The sequence below is a fragment of the Rhincodon typus genome, unplaced genomic scaffold (assembly GCF_021869965.1).
Source record: "Rhincodon typus isolate 14 unplaced genomic scaffold, sRhiTyp1.1 hic_rhity00000458, whole genome shotgun sequence".
In the NCBI taxonomy this organism is placed as follows: Eukaryota; Metazoa; Chordata; class Chondrichthyes; order Orectolobiformes; family Rhincodontidae; genus Rhincodon; species Rhincodon typus.
In genome coordinates, this window is record NW_025966096.1 from 45,467 (window position 1) to 57,196 (window position 11,730).

Consider the following 11,730-nt stretch of genomic DNA (forward strand, 5'->3'; position numbering starts at 1 on the left):
CGAGTACCGTAGGTAGACCCACAATGCCCTTAGGGAGGGAATTCCAGGATTCTGACCCAGTGAGAGAAGGAGATGGGGAGAGAGAGCAGAGTGAGGGGAGGAGGTGGGGAGAGAACATGCAGCGTAAGGGGAGGAGATAGAGTTGGGCACAGTAGGAAAGGAGTAAGGGGAAAAGAATGCAGGCTGAAGATAAGAGTGTGGGAGACAGTGCAGAGTGAGGGAAGGAGGGAGTTGGACAGAACGAGAGGGTAATTGATGTGGATCCCTAGTCTTCAGCTTCCTGATGTTATCCCATTTGGATGTGACATGGTTAACCATTAAGAGGGTGATAGCTGAAACCTCTGTCTTGTCTGGTTTCAGACGGTGGAAATGTTTGCCAACGGTGAGACCCCTGAGATGAGCGGCAAGTGCATCGTGGCTCTGGCGACAGGTCTGTAAATCCTTCATCGCGTGGGATGTCCGTGATCCAATTAGATCCTCATCTGTACTCTTGAGGGGAGTTTGGGGTTTATTGCTGAAAGGGGTAAATTGATACTTAGGATAGGTGCTGTGCTAGTGAGAGACGTCTGTTTGAAACTCTGGCATCAGCACACAATCTTAGTCCTCATTTCTGATGGCTATAATTCGAACCTGCCCGGTTCTCACACTCTGTGTGAGGGCGGGTTTAACACTTGACTGCCGAATAGCTACAATTTTCGAGCTCTGCTTCGTTCCACGTCCACTGAAGGTATGAAGTGTGCCATCTGGTTTCAGCACGGCTCAGGACCTGAGAGCGAGAGAGGATTTACTGCTCCTTGGCCGTGACACCGGATTTGTATGGAGTAAGAAGTCAATTACAGAGGGTAACAGAGGAGAGGTGGCTAAGGCCTGCTGGGTAAATAGACAAAATAAACAGCAGCAAGCATTTCAAATGTTCAACAAAAATGTGCTCCGTTGAGAAACAAAAAATCAGCAAGTAAGATCCATCTGTGGCTTACTCAGGAAGCTAAAGATAGTAATAGATTAATAGAAGAGGCTTATAGTATTACTGGAGAGGAGCAGCAAGTCAGGGGTTTTAGGAGTGCTTTAAGAATTAACAAGAAGGACTACCAGAATGTTGATGAAAATGGTAATGGAATGACAGTAAACTACTCTTGAATGTAAATACAGATTGTAAGAACTCCTTCAAGCATATTAAAAGGAGGAGAGTAGCTAAAGTAAGCTTTGGTCCATTGGAGGCAGAGTCTAGCGAAATTATTACGGGGAGTAAGGGAATGACAGAAACGTTGAGCAAATGTCTCTTCACAGTAGAAGACACAAGTTACACACCAGAAAGAGACAGTAACCAGCCAACTCATAAGACTTAGAAAATTGAGATAATGTAGATCAGTACAGCCAAAGTTCTCAAGAAACTGAAGGGATTAAAGTTCTGCAATATCCCATGGACCTGATGGTCTCCATCCTAGGATCCTAAATAAATAGGTCTGAGACTATAAAGGCACTGGCTATAATTTTCTAAACTTCACCAGACTCTGGAGTAGCCGCAGTGGATTGGAAGGTTACAGATATAGCATCATATTTGAGAATGGAGGGAGCAAGAAAACAGATTTACCAGCCAGTTAGCCTGACATCAGTCATCAGCAAAGTGTTTGAATCTATTAATGCATCTAGGAAATTACTTTACAAACAAAGTCAACGTTGTTTCACAAAGAAGAGATTGATTTTAACAAATTGTTCAAGTTTTTGGGTATGTGGGCTGTCTCAGACTGAGCTAAGGATAAATATCTTCCTTGGAGGTTTGTGAAAGTCTGGAATTCCCTACCCTAGAGAGCTGGGGGATGCTCCATCGTTGAAGTCCAGGATCAATAGATTAGCAATCTCTTAGAGAATTGAGGGACGCAGGGAGCAAATAGGAAAGTGGAGCGAAAGTCCCCAAGATTAGCCAGGATTGTAACAAATGGCGGGGTAGACTGGACAGGTTGAATGGTCTACTGCTCCAGCCTCTGATAGTAGCATGTCAGAGGAGAGGAGAGTCCTGTGCCTGGCTGAATGTTCCCTTCCCTGTCTCCTGCAACAGTCACTGATACCCCACTTAAGCTCACCTCTTCACGGGTCTTGTTTGCAACTTGGGGCATGCTTTAGCATGATGCCCATGACCAAGTTATCTTGTTTGTTCACTTGTGAGGTGTGGGCATCACTGACTGCCCAGTATTATCACCCGTCTGTGGTTGCTCCTTGAGTAGGTGGGAGTGAACTGCCTTCTTCTACTGCTGCAGTCCACATGCTGTAGGTGGACTCTGAATGCTCCCTTAGGGAGGGAATTCCAAGATACTGACCCAGCGACACTGAAGCAATGGCCGATATATTTCCAAGTCAGGATGAGCAGTCGCTTGGAGACAAATGTGCAGTGGGTGGTGTTCCCATGCAAGTGCTATCCCTTGTCCTTGTGGGTGATAGAGGACATGGGTTTGGAATGTGCTGTCTGAGGAGCCTCGGTGAATTTCTGCAGTGCATCTTGAAGATGGTATTGTTACAACGCAGAGGTCGTCATCTCTCTGATAATTAAAACCAAAACACGCAGAGAAGCTCGCCTCACCTCGTAATCTGTTAAAAGGAAATGTGAAAAGTGGTGTAACCTGCCACTCACCTCCCTAATCTGTTATAAAGGATAGGTGAAATAAAATGAACTCCTGACAGTCACTCTACAATCAACAAGTAACAATTTATTTATCTAATTCCAACAGTTAACAAATTAACAGAACTACTAACGAACCGAACAATCCCCCCATAACTACTAACTATTCCCAAATAAAACAAGATTCTAATGGTATTCTGTTCCAATAGATACAAGTCCTACTTATATAAACCAAATTAATAATTAAAAATTAAAACTTAGTCTCTCAATTACAGTCAGGATAAGTCTTCTGGAATGTTCTCCGCTGTCCTCCAGTCAGGAACACCTTCCTCTGTAAAATTCTTGTCAGGAATATTAACTAAAAGTGCAGTAGTACCTATATTTAGGAGGTGCTTACTCTGAGAGTTTAGAGATTTCTGTGAGACCCAGTGAGTTTCTCTTCAGATTACTCTCACCCAGATTTTCAAATACCCTCTTTTTTTAATATCCTTGATGACGTATTAATTTCTTACAATAGGATCAATCCTAGGTTGTCAAAACTGTCTAGTTTAAATTTAATTGGGTTTTGGTACGCAGGGCCTGGTTTAAATTAATTGGCTAAATTCAAAAACTGTTGTCTTGGTAAAAATGCTGCTTTGCTTGTTAACAGTATCGCCTTTTGATACCGTGTTTCAGTTTCAGTTTCAGTAACTCTGTGCATCTGCTGCTGCCTGCAGACTTTTCCTTTAATCCCCAAGCCTAAAAAGCACATCATCATTTAAAGGGACCACGCACTCTTTCCCCTTATCAGTTTACAAACATCAAATACTCTACCCAACTTTGCAACACTGCTGCTACTGAGCGTCAGTGGTGGAGGGTGGGGATGTTTGTGGATGTGGTGCCAATCGAGCAGGGGCTGCTTTGTCCTGGATGTTATCAAGCTTCTTGAGTGTTGTCGGAGCTGTCCTCATCAGTGGGGAGCATTTCACCACAATCCTGACTTGTGTCTTCTAGCTGATGGATAGGGAAGTCAGGAGATGAGTTATTCGCCACAATCTTCCCAGTCTCTGACCTGATGTTGTACTCACTGTGTTTATGTGGTGAGTCCAGTTATGTTTCTGGTCAATGGGAACTCCAGGATGTTGATTTTGGGGGATTCAGTGGTGGTAACACTATTGAATGCCAAGGGGCGGTGGTTAGATTGTCTCTTATTGGTGATGGTCATTGCCTGGCATTTGTGTGGTGCGAATGTCACTTGCCACTTGTCAGCCCAAGCCTGGATATTGTCCAGATCTTGTTGCATTTGAACATGGACTGCTTCAGTATTGCAGGAGTCGCAAATGGTGCTGAACATGGTGCAATCATAGCGACCATCCCCATTCCTGACCTTACGGTGGAGCGAAGGTTATTGATGAAGTAGCTGAAGATGGTTGGGCCTAGAACACTACTCTGAAGAACTCCTGCAGAGATGTCCTGGAGCTGAGATGACTGACCTTAAAAAACCACGACCATCTTCTTATGTGTCAGGTATGACTCCAACCCCCCTGATAGCCATTGATTCCAGTTTTGCTAGGGCTCCTTGATGCCACACTTGGTCAAAACAAGCCTTGATGTCAAGGGCTGTCACACTCACCTCACCTCTGGAATTCAGCTCTTTTGTCCATGTTTGAACCAAGATTGTAATGAGGCCAGGAGCTGAGTGGCCCTGGTGGAACCCAAACTGGGAGCCATTGAGCAGTTATCGCTGAGCAGGAGCTGTTTCATAATGTTGTTGGTGACACCTCCATCACTTTACTGATGGTCGAGAGGAGACTGATGGGGCGGTAATTGGCCGAGTTGGATTTGTCCTGCTTTTTGTGTTCAGGACATACTTGGGCAATTTTCCACATTGTCAGGTAGATACCAGTGTTGTAACTGTACTGGAACAGCTTGGCTAAGGGAGCGGCAAGGTCTGCAGCACAAGTCTTCAGTACTATTGCCAGAATGTTGTCAGGGCCCGTAGCCTTTGCAGTCTCCAGTGTCTCCAACCGTTTCTTGATATCATGTGGAGTGAATCAAATTGGCTGAAGACTGGTATCTATTGCTGGGGACCACTGGAGGAGGCCGAGATGGATCATGCACTCAACACTTCTTCTGGCTGAAGATCGCTGCAAATGCTTCAGCCTTATCTTTTGCACTGATGTGCTGGGCTCTTCCATCATTGAGGATGGGGATGTGTGTGGAGCTTCCTCCTCCAGTGAATTGTTTAATTGTCAGAGATCAGAACATTGGTGAAATCCCATCAGCCTCTCATCATACTCGCAAGGGATTCAGTTCTCTCTCAGCCCTCTCACAGTTCGTCCGCTCTGTCTCCATCAGATAAGAACCTGATGAAGAAATCGGGCAAGGTGCTATTGACCTGCGACTTGGCCGCACAGTATGGACTCCGAGACGTGGATGGTGAGTAGTCGGGGGCCATCTGATCTCTTTGACGGTCTGTCTTGGAGAGGGTGAGGGCAAAGCCTGCAGCAGTGGTTGAGGATAACTCTCTGTCACAACAAGGCAGCCTCCGTGTGGCAGGGGTGTGAAAGGAGGGAAACAGTGGGAAGGGAAGGGGCAGAGAGGTAGAGAGAGATGGGAAAGAGCGACAGCAGGAAGATTGGAGGTCGGGGCTGTAACCTTTCTCCAAGGGGGTGGGGGGGGGGAGGTGCGGTGACCTCCATCCAAAGGGAGTGTGGGTGGGTGCCTGCTCCTTCATCTCGGTGAGAGGTTAGGCCGGTGACCTCAGTCTGATGGGCAGGGGCCTGGTCAGTGTGAGCGTAAAAGTGAAGCCAGTGATTGCAGGGGTGGAGGTTGTGAACTGGGTGATCGAAGTGGGGCGGGGGTTGGGGCTGTAAAGCTTGCGGGCGGGATGGGAGGGATGCAGTGATCCCGGTGTTGACCAGATCTCGGTCTCCCTCCTCAGGCCGTGCTTTGGTGGATTATCGATCTCTGAAGTTCCTCCTGCAGCAGCTGCCAGGCCTGTCCTGGCTTGCTACTCTCACCCCTGGATTCATCAAGGTCCCCAAGTGGGTCCTAACCCTGGCTGGCAGCAAATTCTAAATCCATCCCTCGCTGTTCGCTCCCCTCAAGCTACTCCTCGTGCCTCCATCCTACTGCGCCTGCTCAGGCGCTCTCCTGGCAGTCTCGGGGCGGGGGGAGGGTGGCTAAGTCGGGTGGGCGCCTCAGAAAATGTGCCGGTCCACCCACCCTATGCCCCACACCCCTGCCCAACTCAGCTTACGACATCGTCACTGATGCCTTAAGAGGGCGATAGAACAGCCGCTGTCGCCCCCCCCCCCCCCCGGCTTTGATAATCCACGAACAATCCAGTTTTCCTTGGGGCCCTTCACTTTAACACAAGACCACCACTGCACCAAGGAGGGTGCTAACAGTGAGGGATAGGGAAGCCCCCTGTCACTAAAATATTTCTGAACCTGTGTGAGCGATCAGACTCAACGGCCTGAATCAAAAATCATGGTGGAATCATAGCATCCGTACGTGTGGAAACAGGCCATTCGGACCATCGAGTCCGCACCGAGCCCCCCCCCCGAAGAGCAAACCAGACCACCCACCTACCGTATACCTGTAACGCTGCACTCCCCATGGCTAACCCACCCTAATCCGCACATCCCTGGGCACTATGGGTAATTTCCCATGGCTAACCCGCACATCCCTGGGCACTATGGGTAATTTCCCACGGCTAATCCACCCTAACCTGCACATCCCTGGGCACTATGGGTAATTTCCCATGACTGACCCACCCTAACCCGCACATCCCTGGGCACTATGGGTAATTTCCTGAGGGTTAAATTCTGAGGCAGCAGTGCTCACTCTTTAAATAAAAACCGAAAGAGCTGTGGATGCTGTAAATCAGGAACAAAAGCAGAAGTTGCTGGAAAAGCTCAGCATCTCTGGCAGCACTTGTGAAGAATAAATCAGAGTTTCGACATGAGGAAGGGTCACCGGACCCGAAACGTTAACTGATTTTTTTTCTTCACAGTGTTTGCTAACTCTCTCTTCTCCCTATCTTGCCACCACTTTTCCTGCTCCCACCCCTGGTCATATTCTCTGGGGTCGGGAACTGATCCCCGCAGCTACTTCCTCAGCTGGCTTGCGCATTGTGAGATTTTCCTTTGCAATAAAATGGATTTAAACCTCCCGGCATTGTTGGTCAGTTGCATGGTCTGCTGCCTTAGCTGCCTGGTACGGGGTGGGGGGGCCTGCGCCGCATTCCCTATGTTCATCCTGGGGGGCGTGTGCAGGAATATCTCCGTTTCACCGACAGAAGCAAAGCATTTCAGCCGAGCGGTTGCCGGTCTGGAGTTCACTGCCTGAAGGTGCAGTGGAAGAAGGTGGGTCGTTCGCTGTGTTCAGATGGCTGTCCGGGAACTGCATGAGGAGCGCGATGCCGACTGAACTGTCCCCTCGGAGAGCCAGTGCCGGGCCGAAGGGTCTCCTCCCGTGCTGTGACCGTTCTGTCATTCTGTCTGAGCCCTGACCCATTGGGCGTCACTCTCGCCCCTTGCGGGAGAAGATCGTGAGATCAAGACCCGGTCTCTTGTGGCCCCCAACTCCCTCAGGTCCCCACAAATCCAGGACTGACCTTCCCAGGCCCAGTACCGGGGAAAGCCCACCCTGTTGGAGGGTGTGATGATAAACCAGAGGCCCCTGCAAAGACAAGCAGGAAGAATTCTCCCTGGGACAACATCTGAAAGGGAAAAGGTGATCTGGGCATTATTGCTTCATTTGTGGGATCGTTCTGTGCACAATTAGCTATTCTCTATCGTTCTTTCCTACACTCGCTAATTTATTTAAAAAGTGTTCCTTTGACTGCAGTGCTATGCAAACCTTTATCAGAACAATAGCTAGGTTCCAAGGGTTAGATTATGAGGAGAGATTACACAGAACAAGGTTGTTCCCTGGAAATGAGAAGGTTAAGGTTCAGTTTGATCAAAGTTTGCAACATATTAAGGCAATCTGATGAGGTGGAGCAGGGGAGAGAGCAATCATTTCTGCTAGTTCAAGGGAATGTGGTGTGACTGTGGGGGCACAGTGTACCAATGAGACCTTTCAATAAAATAGGCCGAAAGGCCTCTTCTGTTCTGACTCCGTGACTGTCTATAAATTCAAAGAAGCATCCCCGCAGGCAAAGTGTGGGAGAGGTTTCACAAGCTAACAGCAATTAATGTGCCATCAATTGTTAATTTTAAATCTCTGATCGATGACTTTGGTTAATTTGGGTCTATGGACTTAGGTCACAGATTAGTTATCTTGCTGATTGGCTGAACAGTCTTGAGATGCCGAATGGCCTCATAGAGTCGTACAGCACGGAAACAGACCCTTCAGTCCAACTGGTCCATGCTGACCCAGATATCCTAAATTAATCCAGTCCCATTTGCCAGCATTTGGCCTCTATCCCTCCAAACCCTTCCTATCCATGTCCCCATCCAGATGCCTTTTAAATGTTGTAACTGTACCAGCCTCCACCCACTTCCTCTGGCAGCGCGTTCCATACACACACCACCCTCTGCATGAAAAAGTTGCCCCTCAGGTCCCTTTTAAATCTTTCCTCTCTCACCTTAAACCTACGGCCCTCTAGTTTTGGACTCCCCCCACCCTGGGGGAAAAGACCTTGGCTATTCACCCTATCCATGCCCCTCATGATTTTATAAACCTCTAAGGTTACCCCTCAGCCTCTGATGCTCCGGGGAAAATAGTGCCAGTTGGTTCAGCTTCTCCCTGTAGCTCAAACACCCCCAACCCTGGCAACATCCGTGTAAATCTTTTCTGCACCCTTTCAAGTTTCACAACATCCTTCCTATAGCAGGGAGACCAGAATTGATGCCAAAAGTGGCCCAACATGACATCCCAACTCCTATACTCAATGCACTGACCAGTGAAGGCAATACAGGCTCCTCCTGTACCTGTGTAACATGCTGGAGAAGAGGGCCGAATGGCCCCCTCCTGTATCTGTGTAACAGGCTGGAGAAGAGGGCCAAATGGCCTCCTGTACCTGTGTGGAACATGGTATGAAACTGCGAGAATGAAAGACACCATTTATTTATTTATACATTTTTAAAACGAAGGCACAGTCCAAAAGAGAATCTCAAATGGAATGACAGGTTACCTCCCGATGGCACTAAATATGAAGACAGTAAAGAGACAGTGAGCGGTGTTGATGGATCGGTGTTAAGGACAGACCTGATGAAAGATTAATTCTCTCAAATCCGACTACCCAAAGGTCTGCACTCAACCACTAGCAGAAGTATTTGCTGCTTTTGTCACAGCAGAACACGCACACACCAGAAAGAGACTCTCAGACAGCGAGGCCAACTGGACACTGACCCAGGTTGAACCCAGCTCATAATGACCTGCCTGACGTGACATAGATTGAAGCACCCTCTCCGACCTCAGTAGCTAATACAGCGGATATTTCTGTGCAGGGTGGAAAAATAACATCTCGATTGTGGTGCACAAGTGAAAAGAAAACATGAAAGCCTTCATACAACTGGCAATGGATATCCTCTGTGCAAGCAGTAGATTTAAAATCGATCGTCAAAAGAAGTATGCCAGTATTGGGTAGCCACGCAAAACAATGGAAACACAATTCACCTCTATAGCCAAGGAAGAGTAATTATTTTGGCAGTTGGATGGAAATGTGTCAATGCGAAAGCCAAGTGCTGTTTACATTGTAAAGTTTTACGCTGGATGTGTCGTTCAGGAAGGAAGAAACTGGATATCCAAACAAGAGGTGACGAGTTAGAGCATTGGTTCCCAGCCTTTGCAGTATCAGGGGTACGCACGCTGCACATCCCTTCTCCTGCACGTTTGCAGTGATGAATGTCAGTAGTTACCACCCTCAGTAATAGTCAGCGAAACTCCAGAGGAGACTGGATGTGAATATTTTGCACTTTGTCACCAGTTGCAAACCCACTCAGGGAGATGATCAAGTGGATTGGACAGAGGAGTGTGAGAGAGAGAGAGAGTGCTGTTGACTGAGCTGATTTTGATGAAGCAAGTCACTGCCCCACTGAATATTTCTACACCCCACACTCGAATATGGTTCTTGTTGGTTAAAATAAAAAAGAGGTTCACAAATCTCCGGGAGTAAGGCAATTGGAAGCGAGTGCAGTAGGATGAAGTTATATCAACAGGTTTGCCAAGTCACATACAGGGATAGATGTTTTCAGCTGAGAAAATGACATTTTTTGTGTGTGTGTTACATCCCAAAGAGCTGCTGAAAAGCAGAGACGGCGAGTTTGAAAGATGCAAAAGGGTAGGATTGGTTCTGGTCATGTGGCATCTGTATGTTGAGGTGTCTCAGAGAAGGCCAAGATGTTTCAAGAGAGTAAGTGCATCATGAACTGGGAATTACAAACCAGTTAGTCTTACTTCTCAGATAGTAGGAACTGCAGATGCTGGAGAATCCGAGACAACAAGGTGCAGGGCTGGATGAACACAGCAGGCCAAGCAGCATCATAGGAGCAGAGAGGCTGACGTTTCGGGCCTAGACCCTCTGATTCAATTTTAACCCCACTGCGAAGCCTCTTCTAAGGATGCCTAGCCTGAAGAAGTTACCCTCCTCCCTCCGGACAAACCTCAAGGGATCTCTCTCCCACTCCAACTCTCTCGTAATCTCTTATCCCTCTTCTATCCGCCTCCCACTCTCTCCCTATTTATTTCGGAACCCCCTTCCCCTCCCCCTTTTCTGATGAAGGGTCCAGGCCCAAAACGTCAGCCTCTCTGCTCCTATGATGCTGCTTGGCCTGCTGTGTTCATCCAGCCCTGCACCTTGTTGTCTTACTTCTGTGGTGGGCAAATTATTGGTGAGGATTCTGAGAGATAGTATTTATGATTATTTGGAAAAGCACAGTTTGGTTAGAAATAGTCAGCATAGCTTTGTGAGGGGCAGGTCATGCCTCACAAGCCTTATTGAATGCTTTGAGGATGTGACAAAACACATTGATGAAGGTAGAGCAGTGGATGTGGTGTATATGGATTTTAGCAAGGCATTTGATAAGGTTCCTCATGGTAGGCTCACTCAGAAAGTAAAGAGGCATGGGATTTAGGGAAATTTGGCTGTCTGGGTACAAAACTGGCTGTCCAATAGAAGACAGAGGGTGGTAGTAGATGGGAATTATTCAGCCTGGAGCTCGATGACCAGTGGTGTTCCGCAGGGATCTGTTCTGGGATCTCTGCTCTTTGTGATCTTTATAAATGACTTGGATGAGGAAGTGGAAGGGTGGGTTAGTAAGTTTGCCGATGACACGAAGATTAGTGGAGTTGTGGACAGCGTGGAGGGCTGTTGTAGGTTGCAACGGGACATTGACAGGATGCAGAGCCGGGCAAAGAAGTGGCAGATGGGAATTCAACCCGGAAAAGTGTGAAGTGATTCATTTTGGAAGGTCGAATTTGAATGCAGAATACAGGGTTAATGGCAGGATTCATGGGAGTGTGGAGGAACAGAGGGATCTTGGGGTCCACGTCCGTAGATCCCTCAAAGTTGCTACCCAAGTTGATAGGGTTGTTAAAAAGGCGTATGGTGTGTTGGCTTTCATTGGCAGGGGAATTGAGTTTAAGAGCCGCGAGGTTATGCTGCAGCTCTATAAAACTCTAGTTAGACCACACTTGGAATATTGTGTTCAGTTCTGGTCACCTCATTATAGGAAGGATGTGGAAGCTTTAGAGAGGGTGCAGAGGAGATTTACCAGGATGCTGCCTGGACTGGAGGGCAGGTCTTATGAGGAAAGGTTGAAGGAGCTAGGGCTTTTTTCATTGGAGCGAAGAAGGATGAGAGGTGACTTGATAGAGGTACAAGATGATGAGAGGCATAGATAGAGTGGATAGCCAGAGACTTTTTCCCAGGGTGGAAATGACTATTACGAGAGGGCATAATTTTAAGGTGATTACAGGAAGGTATAGGGGAGATGTCAGAGGTAGGTACTTCACACAGAGAGCGGTGGGCGTGTGGAATGCGCTGCCGGCAGTGGTAGTGGAGTCAGATACTTTAGAGACTTTTAAGCGACTATTGGATAGGCACATGGAGGATAGTAAAATGTAGGGTATGCAGGGTAGTTTGATCTTAGTAGGATAATAGGTCGGCACAACATCGTGGG

The 11,730-nt window shown here is 47.6% G+C and overlaps 1 protein-coding gene across 8 annotated transcripts in view; it reads left to right on the forward strand.

Annotated features, from left to right (window-relative positions):
* Positions 1 to 6,778, forward strand: part of LOC109921098 (dehydrogenase/reductase (SDR family) member 1) — a 32,493-nt gene extending 25,715 nt beyond the window's left edge. For all 8 annotated transcript variants that reach the window (XM_048621306.1, XM_048621308.1, XM_048621307.1 and 5 more), the window contains 3 exons: positions 361 to 430; positions 4,952 to 5,032; positions 5,538 to 6,778. In XM_048621306.1, the coding sequence (XP_048477263.1) occupies positions 361 to 430; positions 4,952 to 5,032; positions 5,538 to 5,674 (288 nt within the window). In that variant the 3' untranslated portion in view covers positions 5,675 to 6,778. The remainder of the gene's footprint in view (positions 1 to 360; positions 431 to 4,951; positions 5,033 to 5,537) is intronic.
* Positions 6,779 to 11,730: the final 4,952 nt, after the last annotated feature.